This window comes from Dromiciops gliroides, chromosome 5 (genome assembly GCF_019393635.1).
Source record: "Dromiciops gliroides isolate mDroGli1 chromosome 5, mDroGli1.pri, whole genome shotgun sequence".
Taxonomy (NCBI): Eukaryota; Metazoa; Chordata; class Mammalia; order Microbiotheria; family Microbiotheriidae; genus Dromiciops; species Dromiciops gliroides.
Genome location: NC_057865.1, coordinates 280,910,138 through 280,932,936, shown reverse-complemented (window position 1 = coordinate 280,932,936; position 22,799 = coordinate 280,910,138). Strand labels below are relative to the sequence as shown.

At 42.9% G+C, this 22,799-nt stretch overlaps 1 protein-coding gene across 1 annotated transcript in view; it reads left to right on the top strand.

Annotated features, from left to right (window-relative positions):
- Positions 1-22,494, top strand: part of GLT8D2 (glycosyltransferase 8 domain containing 2) — a 39,719-nt gene extending 17,225 nt beyond the window's left edge. The window contains exons 3-10 of the mRNA XM_043968447.1: positions 2,868-2,960; positions 9,306-9,477; positions 10,910-11,027; positions 16,047-16,131; positions 18,384-18,496; positions 19,445-19,611; positions 21,089-21,201; positions 22,075-22,494. Coding sequence (XP_043824382.1) covers positions 2,868-2,960; positions 9,306-9,477; positions 10,910-11,027; positions 16,047-16,131; positions 18,384-18,496; positions 19,445-19,611; positions 21,089-21,201; positions 22,075-22,247 — 1,034 coding nt within the window. The 3' untranslated portion in view covers positions 22,248-22,494. The remainder of the gene's footprint in view (positions 1-2,867; positions 2,961-9,305; positions 9,478-10,909; positions 11,028-16,046; positions 16,132-18,383; positions 18,497-19,444; positions 19,612-21,088; positions 21,202-22,074) is intronic.
- The last annotated feature ends 305 nt before the right edge of the window (positions 22,495-22,799 follow it).

Here is a 22,799-nt window from a genome sequence, read left to right as displayed (position 1 = left end):
TTTCCTTTTTCTTTTTTATTCTTTGTTACAGGGGCCATCTCTCTCAGTAGGGGAGTAGGGAGGGATATATTTGGAAATGGAGGTGAAGGAAAAAACAGACATCAATAAATATTTTAAAAGGAAAAAAAATCTAGGGGCCAATCTTGGACCTCTTCAAAATGAAAAAAAATCATTCTCTTCTAAAATAAAATTCATTCTCATCAGACAAAGGTTGTGACTTTATTTTTATTTTCCAGCACGCAAGTCAAAATGTGACTTAAGCTCTGGGATGTGAATGGTTCCGAATGGGGGAAACATAAAGTAGCAATTTAATCCAACAGACATTTATTAAGTACTAATTATGGTCAAAGCTGTGTAATTGTCAAGTTGAGCCCTATCATTCAACCAACAAGCAGTTCTGAAACACCTACCTTGTGCTCGGCATTGGGCGTCCAAAGACTAAAAAAACTTCACTCTGCTCTCTAGGAGTTTACATTGTAGGGTGGGACAAGCTGGGTAACAACATGCATTTTGGGGGGGGGCAGGGCAATGAGGGTTAAGTGACTTGCCCAGGATCACACAGCTAGTAAGTGTTAAGTGTCCAAGGCTGGATTTGAACTCAGGTCCTCCTGAATCCAGGGCTGTTGCTCTATCCACTGCGCCACCTAGCTGCCCCCCAACAACATGCATTTTAAGGAAATATAAAATCCATAGAGTGCAAAGTAATTAAGTAGGAGGGCATGAGTAACAGAGATCAGGTAAGCTTCTTCTAGGCAGTAATACTTCAGCTGAATTAGGAAGGAAACAAAGAGTTCTAAAAGATGGGGCGGGGGGGGGGGGGGGGGGGGAAGTGTATTCCAGGTGTCAGGAACAGCCTAGGCAAAAGCATAGAGACAAGAGATGAATTTTCATACGGGGAACAGAAAAAAAAGTAAGCTAGAATAGAAAACAGTGTGTGGAGAGTACTGAGCAATAAACCTAGACAAGATAATATTTATGAAATGCTTAGCACAGTGTCTGGCGTATAGTTGGTGCTTAATAAATGCTTGTTCGCTTCCCTACAATAAGAGTCGGATATTCATCAATTTAATATTGATATAGCCATTCACCAGAATCAGCATGCCACTCAATAGCTCTTCCATATTCTCCAGGAAGTATGGCAAAATTAGTAGATTAAAAACTGACTTAGTTCACACTTTGCTATCACCCTTGTACTGAAGTCACAACCTTTTTAGACCCCAGTTTCCTTATCTGTAAAATAGGATGACTGATAACTTCTACTTGGATATGTCATAGGATCATTGTGAGGAAAGTGCTTTGTAAACCCCAAGGCGCAATGGGAATATATTATTATCATAATTAATATAAAGGAGAATACATATTGTTGATCCACAAAATTATTGGACACTGTAAAGCAAACTTTGGTCTTAAACATTCTCCCTCTGACAAAGAGCCTCTCTTGCCTAAATTAAAATCGTATGAGATTACTCAGAAATGCAACCACATAAATAATACTATTTAAGAACTGTCTGGTTAATAGTCAAAGAGGCACATACCAGGGAGATAAACATTCATTAAAGTTGTTCACCACCACTCCAGGAGATACGATTCTCAGAGCCCAAATGGGGGAAGGGATTCCCTGGAGCTGGTGGGGTTCTCCAGATGCTTCTGTGGGCAGAAGACATTGTGTTGGCTTCATCAAGCCCTGGAATGCAACAGGGTCTTCTCAATGAGATCCATGGTTACTCAAAAGAGATCAGCCTAACAATTCATAAAAGGAAACAGAGCTATAACTAACCATTTTAGCACCCAGGGCAATTCAGTTGGGGTGAGAATGATAAGAGCCAACCCATTATGGGTCAGGGTAGTAGGATGTAGAAAGAGCTCTTCTGGAAAATGTCCATCTGCTAGCCTCCTGTTTTATGTAATTATTCTTGCCGACTAGATGCTAAGTTCAACTAGATGGTAGAGTGCATAGACCACTGGGCTTGGAGTCAGGAATACTAGTTTGAGACACTCACTAGTTGTGTGAACCTGGGTAATTCACTTAACTTCTCTGTGCCTCAGTTTCTTCATCTATAAAATGGGAGTAGTAGAAGTAGGAGTATTGTAGTAGTAGTAGTAGTAGTAGAAGAAGAAGAAGAAGAAGTAATAGGAGTAGGAATAATAGAGCAGTGATAAGAATAGTAGTAGTAGAAGGAGTGGGAGTAGTGCAGTAGTAGTAGTAGTAGTAGCAGCAGCAGCAGCAGTAGTAGTAGTAGTAGCAAGTACCTACTTGCCAGGGTTCTTGTGAGGAGATAATATAAGAAGTGGCTTTGAAAACCTTAAAGCCTATAAATTGCAGCTATTTCCCCCTCCTAAGATGAAGTACTATCAGAACCTTCTAAATTTTGGCATCAGAGGCAAAACCCTAGTTATTCTACTTTTTATGGCTTTAGAGAGAAGTTAAACAGGTCAATAACATAAATCATTGTTCAGTACTATATTGTTTAACATAATTAATTTGATATCATGTAATGAATAATGCTGTTGTCATTTATAATAACTACTTAATTGCTTATCTAATTATATTTGTCATAATCTAATAATAGGTCAAAACCTACGTTGTTCCTATTGATTAGTCATATACATGTCATCATAGCATCATGGGCTTGGAGCTGGAAAGGGCATTGGATGTCTCTAGTTCCTTATTTTATAGATGGGGAAACTGAGGCCCTGAGAAGTTAAGTGACTTGCTAGAGGTCACCCAGGTAGGACATGGTAAAATGGAGATTTGAAACCAACCCATTGATTCCTAATCCAGTCTGTTGGTGCTGTTTTTTGACAAGTTTATCAATCGATTTTGATTTGATAAATTAGGTCTTCATTTGTTATTTTTAAATTTTCAGTTAATCAAATTTTGCTGTTCCTTCTTGTTCTGACAATCTGCGTGATTCTGTACAAGAAAGCTTACAAGGTGTCTACACTCAAGAATGAAACAGGTAAGTAGAAAACCAACTTGACTCTGCTGTGTCCATCCCCATTAAGGTCGTTGGTTTTTTTTGTTTGTTTTTGTTGTTTTTTTTTAGTGAGGCAGTTGGGGTTAAGTGACTTGCCCAGGGTCACATAGCTAGTAAGTGTTAAGTGTCTGAGGCCGGATTTGAACTCAGGTCCTCCTGACTCCAGGGCCGGTGCTCTATCCACTGCACCATCTAGCTGCCCCAAGGTCGTTGTTATTGGCCCATGTGATGCAGTAGAAGGCATGCTGGACTTGGTGGTGGAGGACCTGGGTTCTAATTCTCTCCCTGCTCCTTACTACCCATCTGACTTTGTGCAAGTTTCTTGACCTCTCTGGGTCTCCGTTTCCTTATTTGTAGAATAAGGAGCTTGGACCAGATGACCAGTAGGTTCCCTCCCAGCTCAAAATCTATGCCCCGCTGATCCTATCTAGCTGTTTGAAGGTAGCCAATAGTATTATAAATTCCTAATTATCTCAATAAACCAATCAATAAACATTTATTAAATGCCTACTATGTACCAAGCACTATGCTAAATGCTGGGAAAACAAATTTTAAAAAAGATAGTCGTTGTCTCCAAGGAGCTTACAATCTAATAAGGAAAGGGAACGTGAAAAGCTTGCGGGGGGAGCATGGGAAGGGAAATGGATGGAGGGAGAGGAGAAGGTACCCCACACAGGAACAGTCAGATAAATCCCCAAAAGAGTGCAGCTAGGCGGGGCAGCTAGGTGGTGCAGTGGATAAAGCACTGGCCCTGGAGTCAGGAGGACCTGAGTTCAAATCCAGCCTCAGACACTTGACACTTACTAGCTGTGTGACCCTGGGCAAAAATCACTTAACCCTCATTGCCCTCCCCTCTCCCCCAAAAAAGAGTGCAGCCAGGTGAGAGATGAGATCACAGCCCCAGCTTCCAATCAGAGAGGCAGAGGGTAGTAATGAAGTGGAATCTCAAAGCTGATGAGTTATCCCAATAATTATCTGCCTCTGTTTGTGTGTGTGTGTGTGTGTGTGTGTGTGTGTGTGTGTGTGTGTGTGTGTGTGTGTGAGGCAATTGGGGCTAAGTGACTTGCCCAGGGTCACACAGCTAGTAAGTGTCAAGTGTCTGATGCCGGATTTGAACTCAGGTCTTCCTGAATCCAGGGCCAGTGCTCTATCTGCTGTACCACCTAGCTGCCCCCTGACTCTGGTTTGATGATGTTTGTGGCTGGTTCTGGCTAATGAATTCTGACTACACTTTCTAAGACTAGCCTTCGCTGACACAGTCAAGAGCCATCAAAGCTAAGCTAGAAGGAAATAGGAGAGGGGAGTTGTCTTTGACCCCCTCCTGACAAGGTCCCCCGGAAAACACTAGAATTGAGTTCGTATCTAGTCACTACAATAAAAGAAAGAGGGCCTTCAGGTTCTATGTAAGCACTCGGGTTAATCAGAGATTGAGTAAAAGGACAGGCTTTATATAACCTGGGAAAAAAAAGAAAGGACGTGCACCTAAGCCTAAGTAACTGGAAGCAATTCTGATCTCTGGTGAGTTCAACCTCCCCCGGGGATCTGAAGATCATCCAGACAGAGTACCAACCTGATGGTGAGGCCTCATCACTCATTAAGGATACCCAAGGGAGATTCAGATGACCTGGCCCCAGCTCCTCTCCGGCAAACCTTCTGTATACTATATATGATCCTGGGCTTTGGACTATCATAGATAGAATCCTAGGCACTCACCGGACTGTAGCATAACTACAGGAAATTGGAAGTTAACAGTCTTTCCCAGACAAATAACAGGAACGTTTCATGAAAACATTTGCAGACCAAATAAAAGATGAAATTGGTGGTGGTGGTGATGATAATGATGCTAATGCTGATGTGGTGGTGGTGGTGGGGTTAAGTGACTTGCCCAGGGTCACACAGCTAGTAAGTGTTAAGGGTCTGAGGCCGGATTTGAACTCAGGTACTCCTAACTCCAGGGCCAATGCTCTATCCACTGTGCCACCTAGCTGCCCCTAGTGTATAAGATCTTAAAGAACTTTAAAAACATTGTAGGCACAGTAAAATAGCCACTGTTTGTGCTAATGGAGGAGAGAGTTGCAATTAAAAAAAAAAAGTAATAAACATTTTTATTTATAGTTTTGAGTTCCAATTTTTATCCCTCCTTCCCCTCCCCCCCACCCGCAGGCAGTAAGCAATCAGATATGGGTTATACATGTGCAATTATGTAAAACATTACCATATTGGTCAGTTTGTACAAGAAAAGTTGAATAAAAGAAAAAAATGAAAGTGAAAAATAACATGCTTCAGTCTGTCCCATCAATATCAATTCTTTCTTTGGAGGTGGATAGTATGGTTCATCAATAGTCCTTTGGGATTGTCTCAGATCATTGTATTTCTGAGAATAGTCAAGTCATTCCCAGTTCTTCATCAAACAATATTGCTGTCACTGTGCACAATGTTTTCTTGGTTCTGCTCACTTCACTATACATCAGTTCATGCAAGCCTTTCCAAGCCTTTCTGCAGTCATCCTGCTTATCATTTCTTATAGCACAATGATATTCCATCACCATCATATCACTTCCCAGCTTGTTTAGCCATTCCCCAATTGATGAGCATCCCTTTGATTTCCAGTTCTTAGCCACCACAAAAAGAGCTGCTATAAATATTTTTGTACAAATAGGTCTTTTTCTCTTTTGGAGGATGTCTTTGGGATATAAATCTAGCAGAGGTATTGCTGGATCAAAGGGTGTGCTCAGTTCCATAGCCCTTTGGTCATAGTTCCAAATTGCAGAGAGTTGCAATTTAAAGAGAAGATCATTTTAAGACCATTTCTATTGGAGTGGTACATCACTGGTCACAAGAGAGGCCAGGTAAGGGAATATATGTGAATGAGGACAGGAACTGGGACTCAATCTGTGATAGATAGATAGATAGATATAGATATATGTAGATATATGTGTGTATGTGTATATGTGTAAATATGTGTGTGTGTATATATATTTTTAATTTGGGGGGGGCAGGGCAAATAGGATGAAGTGACTTGCCCAGAGTCACACAGCTAGTAAGTGTCAAGTGTCAGAGGTCGCATTTGAACTCAAGCCCTCCTGAATCCAGGGCCAGTGTGCTTTATCCACTGAGCCACCTAGCTGCCCCTGACTTATTTTTTTGTTTTTGTTTTTGTTTTTTTGATTTTTTGCGGGGCAATGGGGGTTAAGTGACTTGTCCAGGGTCACACAGCTAGTAAGTGTAAAGTGTCTGAGGCCGGATTTAAACTCAGGTCCTCCTGAATCCAGGGCCAGTGTGCTTTATCCAGTGTGCCACCTAGCTGCCCCCTACAATATGTGATTTTATTAGTGTTGGGAACTCTCAGATGAAGAATCTCTGACAAAGGAGGTCAGCACCTCTGCAATTTGGAGACTGAGAGAGTTGTAATTTAGCAAAAGTCCTTTATAAGGCCTGGAAAATCTTTCAGATTGCTTGAGTGAGAGCCAGTCATATCTTCAAAGACCAGTTAGACATTTTCCCTTGGATAATTTCCACTTGAATGGTTCCAGCATCTCAGTGTCTCTCAAACTCAGGGATGAATTAATTATAAAATCCCCAAACCAGCTCCCTCCTGAACCTGGCTATCTCAGTCCAAAACTGCACTATTTTCTTAGTCTCTCAGATTCCAAAGCTTAGAATCACCTTGAACTCATCCATCTCCCTCATCATCTTAGAAGAACTGTGGGGGCAGCTAGGTGGCGCAGTGGATAGAGCACTGGCTCTGGATTCAGGAGGACCTGAGTTCAAATCCAGCCTCAGACACATGACACTTAACTAGCTGTGTGACCCTGGGCAAGTCATTTAACCCCAATTGCCTCACCAAAAAAAAAAAAACAAAAAGAAAGAAAGAAAAGAAAAGAAATGTGGCCTAGTGGATAGAGTATTGAACTTCAAGTCAGAAACACCTAGGTTCAGATGACACCACTGACATTAGCTGTGTTAGTTTCTTGGAGCCTCAGTTTCCTCATCTATAACATGAGCAAGTTAGATAAGATTACCTTGAAGGTCTCTTCTTGCTCTTTGTCTATGCTACTTCGCTCCACTCTAGTTTAGGTCCTTTTGTTCAGTTATTTTCAGTCGTGTCTGACTCTTCATGACCCTATTTGGGGTTTTCTTTCTTTCTTTCTTTCTTTCTTTCTTTCTTTCTTTCTTTCTTTCTTTCTTTCTTTCTTTCTTTCTTTCTTTCTTTCTTTCTTTCTTTCTTTCTTTTTGGTGAGGCAATTGGGGTTGTGACTTGCCTAGGGTCACACAGCTAATAATTGTTAAGTGTCTGAGGTCGGATTTGAACTCAGATCCTCTGGAATCCAGCGCCGGTGCTCTATCCACTGTGCCACCTAGCTGCCCCTGGGGTTTTCTTGACAAAGATACTGGAATGACTTGCCATTTCCTTCTCTAGCTTATTTTACAGATGAGAAAACTGAGGCAAATAGGATGAAATGAGTTGCCCAGGGTCACACAGCTAGTAAGTTTCTGAGGTTGGATTTGAACTCAGATCTTCCTGAATCCAGGCCTGGTGCTTTGTTCCCTGTGCCTCCTAGCTGCCTAAGAGTTTAGGTCCTTATCCACTCATATCCAGATCACTGTTAACTCTCTCCTCAGCATCCCTAGTTCCCTTTTCTCCCTTTCTGAAACTATCCTTCTGCCACTGCCGAGCTAATTTTGCTTAATCATTGCAATGCATCCTTTAAATCTTGGGACAAATGTCATCTTTTACAGGAAGACTTTCCTGATCCCTCTCTCTCCTATTGTAGCTCTCCCTTCCCTCCCCCGGAAATTATCTATTTACTTTGTAAATTGTTGTATGGACATGAGTATTTATTATCTCCCCAAAAGAGTGTAAGCTTCTCGAGAGTAGGGATCATTTCAGCTTTGTCCATATGTCTCCAGTGCCTAGCCTTGTTCTTGTCACATACTAGGCACTTGCTGAGTGAGGTTGTCTACCCCAATAGAATGTAAGTTCCTTTAGGACAAGGACTATTTTGCCTTTGCCTTGGTATCTGCAATGCTTAGCATAATGCCTGGCACATAGTAGGTGCTTAATAATTGACCAATCACCTCACTCCCCTTCTGAGCAATCCCGAATGCTTATCAAGTCAAATCTCAACTCCTCTGAACCTTCTGGGGCTCTGAGCACGCTAGCCAACTATCCCACCTCAGGTCTTCAAACTCCCCAACACCCATGCTTACTTTTAGTTCAGTTGGTCTCTTCTCTGGCCAATGAAAAGACAGGGTCTGGTGCAAAGACCACTGATTTTGGAGGGAGAAAACCTGAATCCAAGTCTTTGAGGCTGTCCCACTTATTCTTTCTGTCATGATGACCAAATCCCTGAATCTTCCTGAAACTCGGTTTACTTATCTCTAAAACAAAGAAGTCAGACTAGATTAACTTAAGGTCCCTTTGGCTCTAAATCCATGATCCTATGAACTGGGGATGCTTGAAGAAGAATTAATATTATGGTGTTCAGGTATCTGATAGTCTGTCATGTGGGACAGAACTAGAGGCAATGGGTACAGAGGTCCAGAGAGGTGTACTTTGCTTCGATGTCAGGAAAAACTTACTGACAATTAGAACTATTCTAAAAGTAGAACAGACTGGTTGAAGAAGCTTTTCCTCAATATATAATAGCTAGCATTTATTAAGCACCTACTATGTGCTGGGCAATGTGCTAAGCACTTTACAAATATTGCCTTACTTTACAACCTTGGGAGATAAGTGCTATTAATATTCTTATTTAATAGATGGGGAAACTGAGGCGGACAGAGGTTAAGTGACTTCCTTGGTGTCACACAGCAAGGAAATCTCTGATGCCACATTTGAACTCTGGTCTTCCTGACCTCGGGCCTGGGGCTCGATCCACTGCATGAAGAACTTACAGATATTCAAATGGAAACTTGGATGACCACATCGAGAAGGTGGCAGAGGGAATTTTCAGTCAGCTGTGGGTGGCTAGGTGGCTGCAGAGGTCCTTACCAAGTTCAAAGTCCATGACCCAGTGAAATGATCCATAACAACCGATTTGCAGTAAATAGATACACAAAAGGTCTAGAATGTTGGTCCATATGAAATCTGCTACAAATCTGTATCCGACGTTTAAGGAAAAAACAAAACACCATATTTACGATGAAGAAGAAAAGCTCTTTAAAAACGCGTGTTGGACAATTGCAGCCTCATTCCCCGTAACTGTCTTCTTTGGACAATCTTCCTGTTGAGTCACGGTGATTAGCGCTGCTGGCCCCCATCAGCCACCCTCTGGAATTTCTGGGGACTTGTGCTTGTGCTAATACTGATTTCAATGCCAACAGATGATGCTGAAGATTCTGAGGAAATGGAAGAAGAAGAGATCCCCGTGGTGGTGTGTGCAGCTGCGGGCAGGATGGGTGCTGCCATGGCAGCCATCAACAGCATCTACAGCAACACGGATGCCAACGTCTTATTCTATGTGGTCGGTCTGAGGAACACGCTCTCCCACATCCGGTAACCAACACTTGCTTTAGAAGGGCTGGTTTGCATCTTTCAACCACTGTCCTTTCGCGAACACTGCCCCGTCTTTGGGGATTTATCATGACATAGCTGACAAGGTGCCCTGGGGTACAACTGGCAGCAAGGGGAGTATGGTGGTAATACAGGGCACCATATTGGAACAAGAGAAATTAGAGCCAGGTCATAGTATCATATGTCCATTTCCTCCTCTAAAAAATGAGGGGATTCGACTTGATGAGTTCTGAGGTCCCTCCCAGTCCTGGATCTTGGATCCTAGGATCAATAGCTGCTCGTAATGAATGCCTCTGTATATCTGGCATCATTAACTAACATTTATAAATCCCTTAAATAGAAAGCTTCTCTTCCTTCCTGGTTTTAAACATTTGGAGTGGAAGGGGATAAAGATAGCGACTGGATCTGTGATTTCATTGGCATGGGGAACTCCCCACATGAGAAAACTCTCTTTGCCAAAGCAGATCGGCCCCTTCTCTGCAAATTATGGTCAGACCAGAGATTCTTAGCCTGTAGTTAATGAATAGATTCCATGGTGTCTGTGAACTTGGATAGGAAAAATACATTACGACTTTATTTTTGGCAACTTACAACTGAAATTTAGCATTTCCTTCAAATTATTTTAAAGCATTATATGTCAAGAAGGGGCTCAGGGGTTTCACTAAGAGGTCCTTGACACAGAATGTCTAAGAACCCCTGTTTTAGCTGCTTAGATGAGCCCTGGAGAGGAACCCAACTTGCTCCAGTTTACATAGCCCTTCTATGCGGGAGGTGGGACTTGAACCCATTATCTTTAGGGCTTCAAAGCAAGTTCTCTATCTATGACGACATGTTGAATCTTTGGGAGGAAATCTATCTATTCATCTTCCTTCCTTCCTTCCTTCCCTCCCTCCCTCCTTCCTTCCTTCCTTCCCTCTTTCCTTCCCTCCTTCCTTCTTTCTTTCCTTCTCTCCCTCCTTCCTTCCTTCTTTTCTACCTTCCTTCCTTCCTTTCTTCCTTCCCTCCTTCCCTCCTTCCTTCCTCCTTTGCTCCTTCCTTTATTCCTTCCTCCATCCCTCCTTCCTTCTTTCCCTCCCTCCTTCCTTCCTTCTTTCCCTTCTTCTTTCCTTCTTTCCTTTCTTTCTTCCTTCCTTCCTTCCTGGCAATTGGGTTTAAGTGACTTACCCAGGGCCACCCATCTAGTAAATGTCTGAGGTCAGATTTGAACTCAGGTCCTTCTGATTCCTGACAGGACCAGTGCTCTATGAGGAAATCTTCCTAAAATATACTGAAAGGTCTACAATATCTTCTCTTCATTCCCAGAGCTACCACCCTACTTCAGGCATTCATCCGTTCTCACCATTTTCTCCCTTATCCAATCTATCCATTACCCAGTTGCTGAAATGATGCCCCTTGACTTTTATCACTTCTTCAGGAAATGGATTGAACAATCCAAACTAAGGGAAATCAAGTTTAAAATTGTGGAATTCAACCCAATGGTCCTCAAAGGAAAAATCAGACCAGACACGGCACGCCCTGAGTTGCTACAGCCTGTGAGTTCTGAGGGAAGCCCACTTAGAAGACCAATGCATGGAATGGGGAGGCATTCAGGGAAATGATTGGGGCTCCTCTTGGTGGTGGTGGTGATGAGGAGATTGAAGTGGGAACTACAGGAGCAGAATGTTGCATACTCTATCAGGTATAGGTTGTTGGTTAGTTGTGTGTGTGTGTGTGTGTGTGTGTGTGTGTGTGTGTGAGGCAATTGGGGTTAAGTGACTTGCCCAGGGTCATACAGCTAGTATGTGTCAAGTGTCTGAGGCCGGATTTGAACTCAGGTCATCCTGAATCCAGGGCCGGTGCTCTATCCACTGCGCCATCTAGCTGCCCCTGTTGGTTAGTTTTAATAATTTTTCTTCCATATAAGGGAAGGTTCAGCGAGGGGAAATTAGTCTAAAAACCAAAAGGCATCAATAAAATGATATTTTTTGAAACTTTATATGGGGGGAAGCGGGGCAGCTAGGTGGCATGGTGGATAGAGCACCAGCCCTGAAGTCAGGAGACCTTAGTTCAAATCCGACCTCAGACACTTAACACTTACTAGCTGTGTGACCCTGGGCAAGTCACTTAACCCCAATTGCCCCACCAAAATATATACATATATATGGGGGAAGTATCTGTGGTGATGCTATGTGGACTAAACTTTTGGGATGTGGGAGACTTTTCTGTAACACCAAGATTATGTCTGCTGTACAAAATTCTAGATCTTCTGCCAAATAATATTCACAGAACTATTAAGAAAGGTTTTTTGGGGGGCAGCTAGGTGGCACAGTGGATAAAGCCCTGGATTCAGGAGGACCTGAGTTCAAATCCAGCCTCAGACACTAGACACTCGCTAGCTGTGTGATCCTGGGCAAGTCACTTAACCTTCATTGCCCTGCCCCCCCAAAAAAGTGCTTTTAGAAAACTTAATGCCCCCCCTCAAATAGGGGCCAGCTTTTATTTATTTAATTATTTGGTTCAGATGTGTGATTTGATCGGTGTAGAAAACTCTAAATGAGAAAACTCCCTCCACCAATGCAAGTTGTCACCTTCTCTTCGTTGTCATTTAATTGTTCTTCAGTAGTGTCTGACTCTTTGTGACCCCACTTGGGGTTTTCTTGGCTAAGATACTAGAGTGGTTTGTCATTCCTTCTCCAGCTCGTTTTACAGATGAGGAAACTGGGGAAAAAAGAGTAAAGTGACTTGCCCAGGGTCACACAGCTAGTAAGTGTCTGAGGCCAGATTTGATGCCTTCCTGACTCCAGGCCAGCCACTCTTATCAACTATGGTGCTGCATAGCTGCTGCCCTTCTCTCTCTCTTTTTTTTTTTTTGGCAGGGCAATGGGGGTTAAATGACTTGCCCAGGGTCATACAGCTAGTAAGTGTCAAGTGTCTGAGGCCGGATTTGAACTCAGGTCCTCCTGAATCCAGGGCCGGTGCTTTATCCACTGCGCCACCTAGCCGCCCCTGCCCTTCTCTTAAACTTAAAATTTTAGAGTTTTCTAGAGCTACTGAGTTGTGACTTTTCCACGGTCAACACAGCCAGTTGGTGTTGGGGTGGGACTTGAACCCAGGTCTTTCTGACTTTGACACCTAGAATATTCTACTTTAAAAAAATTCCGTTTTGACCCATGAGGCATTTTTGCAGCTTTTGGAAATCAATCTCTGCCTTGGGCTTGGTTCTTTCTCCCAAAAGACCAACCTGAGTGAAGATCAAACACTTTACCTGCTGCAGCTCTCTTAACTGGAGAACAAAGAACCAAGAGTCTGAATCTACTATTTAAAGCCCTGTGCTTCTTTTTAAGACCTGACTGATAGTTCAACAAAGTGTCCAGGATCTGAGAAACACAGAAGTTGGAAGGAACCTAAGGACCATCTAGTCCAACCCCCTCTTTTTACAGGTGGGGAAACTGAGGCCAAGAGAGAAGAACTTATTTGCCTGAGGTCACGCAGATAGCATCATGGGTTTATGTATCTATGATGGAGCTGGAAGAAACCTCAGAAGCCACCTAGTCCAACCATTTCATTTTTCTAGATGATAAAACTGAGGGTAATTCCAAGGGTCACTTAGCTAGAAAGCGGCAGAACTAAGATTTGAACCCAGGTCTTTTGAATCCAGGAGCTTTTCCAGTGTGCTATATTTGTAGAGTAGTTTGTAAATCTGAAGGTACCAGATAACCACCAGCTGTCATTGTACGTATAGTTGCCATTGCTGTTATCACTTTCTCATCTCATCTCGTTTTTGATGGCTTGGTGGTGGTGTCTTAAAAATTGCACTTCAAAGAATGTTCCAAAGGACTCATGATGGAAAGGGTCTCCAAATCCAGGGGATAAAAAAGGAACTGTGGAATATGGATGCTTATTGGACCATACTATTTCTTTTGTTTTTGATGCTGTTGGGTTTCTGATTTCAGGTTTTTCCTTTGTGCTCTGATCCTTCTCATATAACATGACTAATGCAGAAATATGTTTAATGTTATTATGTATATTTAACCTATATCAGATTGCCTGCTGTCTAGGGGAGGCGGGAGGGAGGGGAGGGAGGGAGAAAAATTTGAAATTTGAAATCTTATATAAACAAATCTTAAAAACTATTTCTACATGTAACTGGAAAATAATAAATACTTTTATTCAAATTTTTTAAAATATTGAAAAAATTGCACTTCACCTGAAGAATTTTTTTCCTCATAAAAGTATTTTATTATTTTCCAGTTCCATCTAAAGATAGTTTTCAACATTTGTTTTCATAAGATTTTTAGTTCCAAATGTTTCTCCCTCCCTCCCCCCTCCCCAAGACAGAAAGCAATCTGATATAGGTTATATGTGTACAATCACATTAAACATATTTCTGAATTAGTCATGTTGTAAAAGAAGAATCAGAACACAAGGGAAAAACCTCAAAAAAGAAAAAAACAAAAACAAAACGTAGAAACAGTGCTTCAATCTGCATCTAGATACCACAGTTCTTTTTTCTTGATATGGAGAGCATTTCCCATCATGAGTTCTTTGGAATTCTTGGATCATTACACTGCTGAGAAGAGCCAAGTCTATAACAACTGATCATCGCACAATGTTGCTGTTACTGTGTACAATGTTCTCTTGGTTCTGCTCACTTCACTCAGCATCAGTCCACTTAAGGCTTTCCAGGTTTTTCTGAAATCTGCCTGCTTATCATTTCTTACAGCACAATAATATTCCATTACATTCATATACCACAATTTGTTCAGCCATTCCCCATCTGATGGGCATTCCCTTGATTTCCAGTTCTTTGTCACCACGAAGAGAGCTGCTATAAATATTTTTGTACATGTAGGTCCCTTTCCCTTTTCCATGATTTCTTTGGAATACAGACCTCATCGTGGTATTATTACTGGGTCAAAGGGTATGCATAGTCCCATAGCCCTTTGAGCATAGTTCTAAATTGTTCTCCAGAACACCTGAAGAAGTTTTACGCTTGGAAGGAAGGAAAGAAACAAGCATTCATTAAGCACTTACTATGTTTTGGGTGCTGTGCTAATCGCTTTACAATTATTAGCTTGATTGATCCTCACAACCCTGGGGCAGGGGTGGGGGGAGGTGATGTTGTTATGTTATACCCATTTGACTGATGAGGAAAGTGAGGCAAACAGAGGTTGAGTGACTTGCCCAGGGTCACACAGCTGAGTGTCTGATGCTGGATATGAACTCAGGTCCTTCTGACTCCAGGTCCAGTGCTCTATCCACTGTTCCACCTAGCTACCCTTAAGGGGGATTGGATTAGTAAGGAAATGGTAAAGCCCTGGCTGTAAATTCTGCACAGGGATGGGGCAATAATACCCATGTTTGTGCTCTTAATAGTTAATATTTGCATCGTGGCTTAAAATTTACATACATTGTTCCATTTGAACCTAACAACCCTGTAGGGTAGATATTAGTATTATCCCCATTTTATGGGAGAGGAAACTGAGGCAGAGATTAAATGACTTTCCCAGCTTGTAATTGGGGGAGAGAGGATTCGAACTCGAGGCTTCCTGACTCCAGGTCCAATCCTAGCCACTGAAGAAGCACAGTGGATTTGGACAGATGATTTGGGTTAAAACCCCAGCCCTGCCACTTACTAGCTGTATGACTTCAGGGAAATCTCTTAACCTTTGGGGGCCTCAGTTTCCTCATCCTCAAAATGAGGGGACTGGACCAGATAAACTCTTAAGTTTTTTTTTTAGCTCTACATCTCTGATCTCTATGACTTTGAACCAGATACTCTACCTCTCTGGGCCTCAGTTGCCTTATCTGTAAAATGGAGAAATTAGACTAGAGGGCCCCTAACATCCCTTCCAACCAGCAGTATGCTTTTGAATGTTTAACAACTGGCTTTTTGGGGGAGGGTGAAAATGTACATGACACATTTTATAGTTTAATGTGCATTGTTAACACTTTCTCTATCACTTTTAAAAGTCTGGGCAGTCCACAAAACAAATCTTGATTTACAACGTTCACTGATCTTCAAGGTATAAGCAATCACTTAAAAAATTTAATAGTTGGGGGCAGCTAGGTGGTGCAGTGGATAGAGCACCGGCCCTGGAGTCAGGAGGACCTGAGTTCAAATCTCAGACACTTGACACTTACTAGCTGTGTGACCCTGAGCAAGTCACTTAACCCTCAATTGCCCCCCCCCAAAAAATGTTTAAAAAAATTTAACGGTTGACTCCCAGGAGCTGGTCTGAGCTGCCTCCAGCACACCTCTGCTTCTAGTTTTAAATCTGCGATGTTCTGGGCTCTCCTGTGGATAATATGACTCTAATGACAAAGATTCCAGTGCCCAAGGAGACTTTTAAAGACTATTATCTATCTGTTAGGACCTCACTGTATTGCAGTGGGTGTAGGGAGTTTCCTTACTAAAGAGAGAGAGGTTTAGATCACAATGAGATTTCCTGATTCCTCCTTGAACCATCCAGTACAACTGAAAGACATTCAGGGATAGATAACAGCTCCTCCGGAATATTTATTTCTCTCTTTTAAATTTTCTTTCTCCTTGGGTTTTTTTTTTTTAACAGCTGAACTTTGTGCGGTTTTATCTCCCTCTACTCATCCACAAGCACGAGAAAGTCATCTACTTGGATGATGATGTCATCGTACAAGGTAACGCTGCCTGCCAAGAACCGTTGGAAGGGAGCCACTGATGAGCAAAGTGACTTCCTGGATGCACAAAGGGCTCAATTGTTGGGGCTCTTTGTGGAGAAATCCTGCCTTTGGATGGAATTTGGAAATAGGCTGAAAGTGAGGACTGTTCTCCATCCTCCAAGTCATGTAGCAGCAAGGTTTTATTCATGAGTGACAAGAATAAGGGAGCAAAAGTGTGTAGGTGGTGTGTCCCCTGAGCCCTCAGCTGCCTTTTACCTAGATAGAGGGGAGGAAAAACACTTGACCTGAAGGCAAGAGATCTTGGTCGTAGTCCTAGTTCTCCTATTTCCTAGCTGTGTGACCATGAGGCAGGTCTTTTTTTTCTTCTCAGAGCCAAAGTTGCCCCATCAATAAAGTGAGTGTGTGTGTGTGTGTGTGTGTGTGTGTGTGTGTGTGTGTGTGTGTGAGGGGGGAGTAATAAAAGCTGCACTATCTACTCTGAGAATTGGCATAATGGAGAGTGAGTTGACCTAGAAGTCAAGATTTAGATTCAAGCCCTCCTCTGACACACTTGTGTCCAATGCCCACAGAAATTCTCTAAGTCACAGATGTACATGGTTAGAGCGAGCTTCCCCATGGGGAGTCCTGAACCACCTCTGCCCTGAAACTCCTCCCCCGCAAAAAGCCTCCCAAACTACGGAGTTTGTTGAATTGTTTTGAGGACGAGGAGGACAATGCTTTATAAACCTGAAAGCGATGATGGTGATGATGGCTAACATTTATATAGTTCTTACTATGTGCTAAGCATTTTACAGTTCTTATCTCATTTGATCCTCACAACAACCCTGGGAGGCAGGTATTCTTATTATCTCTGTTTTACAGAAGAGGAAACTGAGGCAAACAGAGGTTAAATGACTTGCCCAGGGTCACACAGTTAGTAAGTATCTAAGGCTAGATTTTATTTTATTTTATTTAAAAATTTTTTTTTTGTGGGGCAATGGGGGTTAAGTGACTTGCCCAGGGTCACACAACTAGTTAAGTGTCAAATGTCTGAGGCCGGATTTGAACTCAGGTCCTCCTGAATCCAGGGCCGGTGCTTTATCCACTGCGCCACCTAGCTGCCCCTAAGGCTAGATTTTAACTCAGTCCTTCCTGATTCCAAACCCAGTGCTTTATCCACTGTGCTGAAATGTGAACTATTGTTTTCCTGAGCTCTGCATGGCCCAAGGGGGCAGGGTGAGGGGTGGGTCGTGGTGGGGATGAAGGGCATGGAATAGTGACTTAAAGTCGGAACTGATTTTATATCCCAGCTCTGATACTTATAAGCTGCCTGTCTGAGCCTCAGTTTCCTCTTTTGTAAAACAAGGAAAATAGCGCTTGCAACTGAACCTTAAGATGCCATATAAATATATGTTTGGAGGTGGGGGGAGTCCAAACCTATAATGTCACCAGACCAGGAAACTTCTTTCATCCATGGAGATTGACAACAACTCCTCAGTAATTTCCAAGTTTTGTTTTTGTTTTTTTTTTGAGAGTTGCCTGGGGACAGAAAGAGGTTAACATGTATGTGTCAGAGGTAGGATTTGAACACAGGTCTTCCTGACCCCAAGGCAGGTCTGCTACCCACTCTGCCAGGAGGCCTCTCTAAAGTTCTTGGTGTATTTTATTGTTTAAAATATATTTTATTGTTGCTCAGCATCGTCATTGCCCAACTAGGTAGATTTCTTTCTTTTTTTCAGGGTCCCTGAACCAATCACCCAATTCACTAAGCAATACGAGTCCAGTAAGGTGCTAAGTGCTAGGGATCAAAGATGCAGGTCCTCCTGAATTCAGGGCCGGTGCTTTATCTACTGTGCCACCTAGCTGCCCCCAACTGTTAAATTTAATTTTTTTTTTTTTTAGTGAGGCAATTGGGGTTAAGTGACTTGCCCAGGGTCACACAACTATTAAGTGTTAAGTGTCTGAGGCCAGATTTGAACTCAGGTACTCCTGACTCCAGGCCCGGTGCTCTATCCACTGCGCCACCTAGCTGCCCCACCCAACTGTTAAATTTATAAAGTGATTGCTTATACCCTGGAAATCAGTGAATGTTATAAATCAAGATTTGTTTTGTTGACTGCTGACCTGACTCTTTCCTCCCTCGCCCTGCACCTGGGTGGGGGATTAACATCACTGTGTCATCATCAGCCTCCTTGGGTCTTAGCTTCCCGAAGTAGCTGGATTTATTTACCTCTAAAGTCATTTGGGACTCTTGGTGTTTTCGAACCCAGGTGATATCCAAGAATTGTACGACACAAAGTTGATGCTGGGTCATGCAGCAGCTTTCTCAGATGACTGCGATTTACCTTCTACCCATGAGATGGTTAGAAGTGCAGGGATGCAGGTGAGTAGTGCTCCCTTATACTGCCGACCTTCCCAGCCTGGGCCTCTCTGGAGGTCCCTTTCTCCTTCCCCCAATGTTTGAACAGTTATTCAGAACTATAGATGGTTGGATGGATGATGAAAGGAAGGAGAAAGAAAGGAAGAGGAGGGGTAAGGGAGGAGAAGAGAGGGAGGAAGAAAATAAGGGAAAGAGGAGGCAAAGAAGGAAGGAGGAGGGAGGAAGGGAGGAAAAAAGAAAGGAAGAAGAGAAGGAAGGAGAAAAGAAGGGAGGAAAGGAGAAAAGAAGGAAAAAGAGAGGGAAGGGAGGCAGCTAGGTGGCACAGTAGATTCAGGAGGACCTGAGTTCAAATCCGGCCTCAGACACTTGACACTTACTAGCTGTGTGACCCTGGGCAAGTCACTTAACCCTCGTTGCCTTGCCAAAAAAAAAAAGAGAGAGGGAAGGAGAAAGGGAAGGAAGGAAGGAAAGGAGGGAGGGAGGCAGGCAGAGAGAGAGAGGGAAGAAAGGAAGGAAGGAAAGAGAAAGGAAAGGAGAAAAGAAAGGAAGTCAGAGGAGGTTTTTTCCTTGGTCAGACCACACACAAAATACTCTGTTCAGTTCTGAGCCCCCATTTCAGGAAGGACTTTGACAAGCTGTTGTAGATCCAGCTAGGGAATATAAAATGCTGGACCAGGGGCAGACCACTTCACCCCTGAGGCTGAACTACTTGGAACCAGTCTCATACAGTCATTGTGAGAAAAGTCCTTTGTAAACTTAAAGGTTCACTAGAGGTGTAAGTTATTATTTAAAAGAGCCAGCCTATCCATTTCATGATATCAGCAGTGAAACATGGGTGGGGGTAAATTATGGTGCCAGGAGGGAAGAGATGTCATATCCCTTGTGCCTCATAACTTCAATAATTTTCCTGCTCAGCCTGGCTTATTAGGAAAAACCCATATTCCTTTGTAGAACACATACATGGGATTTCTGGACTACCGAAAGAAGGCCATCAAAGACCTTGGCATCAGCCCCGGTACCTGTTCTTTTAATCCTGGTGTGATCGTTGCCAACATGACCGAATGGAAACACCAGCGTATCACCAAGCAGCTAGAGAAGTGGATGCAAAGAAATGTGGAGTATGTGTGGGCCTTTTTCATCCCAGAGTGCAAAACTACTCAGTTCATTTTCCATTTATTAGATAATTTTCATAGGATGTAATGAGGGGTTTGGATTAAATGACTTCAAAGGTTTCCACTAGCTCAAGCACTTTCTGAGTCTACAAAATGGGTAATAAACTGAAGTAAATATACAAATACTCTAAATCGGAGGAATTAGAAATCCTGAAATTAGGCTAATAAGCAGCTTAGGAAATGATCTTGGGCAAATTACTTAATGTTTGTGGGTCTTATCTGTTAAATGAGGGGTTTGGACTAGCTGCCTTCTAACTCTAGATCTATGTTTGTTTGTTTTTTTGGTGAAGCAATTGGGGTTAAGTGACTTGCCCAGGGTCACACAGCTACTTAAGTGTCAAGTGTCTGAGGTCGGATTTGAACTCAGGTCCTCCTGACTCCAGGGATGGTGCTCTATCCACTGCACCACCTAGCTGCCCCAATCTATGTTTTTTTTTGTTTTTTGTGGGGCAATGGGGGTTAAGTGACTTGCCCAGGGTCACACAGCTACTTAAGTGTCAAGTGTCTGAGGCCGGATTTGAACTCAGGTCCTCCTGACTCCAGGGCCGGTGCTTTATCCACTGTGCCACCTAGCCGCCTCTATGTTTTTTTTAATAGAAATAAATTAAAGAATTTATGTTTTAAGATTATTGGGGAATGGGGGCAGCTAAGTGGTGCAATGGATAAAGCACCGGCCCTGGATTCAGGAGGACCTTAGTTCAAATCTGGCCTCAGACACTTGACACTTACTAGCTGTGTGACCCTGGGCAAGTCACTTAACCCTCATTCCCTGCCCCGCCCCCCCCCAAAAAAAGGAGTGTTGGGAATAACGGCTCCCAGGAATATGTGGATTCAAGTCCTTGGATCCAGGCTGTGTGACCCTGTCTCTTCAAGACTAAGTTGTAGAGAAGGTACCAACCTGTAGTGGGAGGAGCTTCCTCATATGTGAAAAATCACAGGTCCAGTCTCCACTCCTAAACCACTGGAACCAGCTCCTGGATGTTTTTTTGCTTTTTTTTTTTGTCTTTTTAAAGACAAGAATGACAGGTAGACAAAGTGCTTCCCTCATAAGTCCATGATGTAAGGAGAAAATGAGTCCTCTAGCACACCGGGTGGACCCCACTGGGGCAAACCTAAATATAGGATAGGCAGGCACGGATGGGTTACGATATTGAGATTACAAATCCTTTTGAGTATTTGTGACTTGGGCACACGAAAGAGAAATAGAAGCTTGAGAAATACTGAAATCTGAGGATATTCATTAGAAAAATGTGTTTGTTGTGATTGTCAAGTCATTTAACGCGGCAGCACTTGCTTAAATGCCAGATTTCACGCGTTCTCCGAGATGGCAAATTTGTTTTGTTTCAGGTAAACAAGTTAACTTTCTTCTGAGCTTGTGAACCTCCAGGTTTCATGTAATAATTTCCTGTTTTTTCCCCCCTAGGGAGAACCTCTACAGCAGCTCCCTGGGGGGTGGAGTGGCCACCTCCCCAATGCTCATCGTGTTTTATGGGAAACATTCCCACATCAATCCAATGTGGCACATCAGGCATCTGGGTAAGCTGGACTCGACAGCACTGAGGGGAAGGAGCGAGTTCTCAGTGTAACACAGAAGTGCCAATTGTCCTGAATCCATCCAAACCAAACACACCCGAGCGTGTATGTGTATATGTATGCATATATACAGATAATACATATGCATACACAGTCTCTCTAAGTTACAATCCAATCTCTAATGTAGGTAGTAGCACAGGTTTTGAGCAAGACCTGAGTTTGTTTTTGTTTTTTTTTTTGGTGGGGCAATGGGGGTTAAGTGACTTGCCCAGGGTCACACAGCTAGTAAATGTCAAGTGTCTGAGGCCGGATTTGAGCTCAGGTCCTCCTGAATCCAGGGCCAGTGCTCTATCCACTGCGCCACCTAGCTGCCCCAAGACCTGAGTTTGAATTCTGACTCAGATACTGTGTGACTGTGTGCAAGTCACATCACCTGCTTGCCCCAGTTTCCTCATCTGTAAAATGAAAAAACACTTCCTGCCCATGGTTGTTGTGAGCATCAAACAAGATGACACATAAAGTGAAGATGCTACTGTTATCATTCTGATGGTTACTACCTATGTGGCTCATGGCAAATCGCCTCCATTGCCTTGGTTTCCTCTCCTGTAAACTGAGGGGGCTGGACGAGATGGTCCTTTCTAGCCCTCGATAGAGGGCGCTAATCATCCTCTTTCCCTCAGAGCAGCTCAGAGGCAAATCTTAGGTATAAACAAGACCCCCCCAGAGCTTTCTTGACTCTCTCACATTACTGAATTAATGGCTCCGTTTGGCCGTGCCCTATTTTCTCTCCATATCAAATTGACTGACAGCTAGTTTGCATTTTAAAACGCCTGCTAATGGGATGCTTCTCTCCCTTTTTTCCCAAACATACTGAAGGCTGGAGTGCAGATGCCAGATATTCTGAGCACTTTCTTCAGGAGGCTAAATTACTTCACTGGAATGGAAGGCACAAGCCTTGGGACTTCCCTAGTGTCCACCCTGACCTCTGGGAAAGCTGGTTCATTCCTGACCCTTCTGGAAAATTCAAGCTCAATCGTGGCGGTAGCTGATACAAGGACACATGCAGCGTGCTCCCTCTTGCTGCACAACCCTGTGAATGATTTTTACGAGCATTTTTCAACACATGAGTCACGATTCACCTTCATCTGACGAAGAAGGCCTTTGAGACTGGTACTATGGGCTACAGAAATGGATTTACTTGGTTTTTTTCCTCCAAAGTACTCCCTTAGGGAAAAAATCAAGATTGTATAACAACCTGGTTGAAAAGAAATTGGTATGTTGGAATATTAATATTCAGTTACTTAGCTTGACCTTCAAAGACAAACATCTTCATGGATTAATAAAATTAGAAAATTAAAAATTTCTAATCCTCTGTTTAAGACTTCACGCCAAAGATGAGGCTTTTTACTTTCTAACTTATGAGTCTCCAGCCTTCCCAAGAACAATTATGCTTAAAATATTTTAATGGTTTCTGGATTGTCTCAATTTGGGGGAAGGTGTAATGTACCTTTTTTTTTTTGGTGAGGCAATTGGGGTTAAGTGACTTGCCCAGGATTACACAGCTAGTGTCTGAGGTCGGATTTGAACTCAGGTCCTCCTGA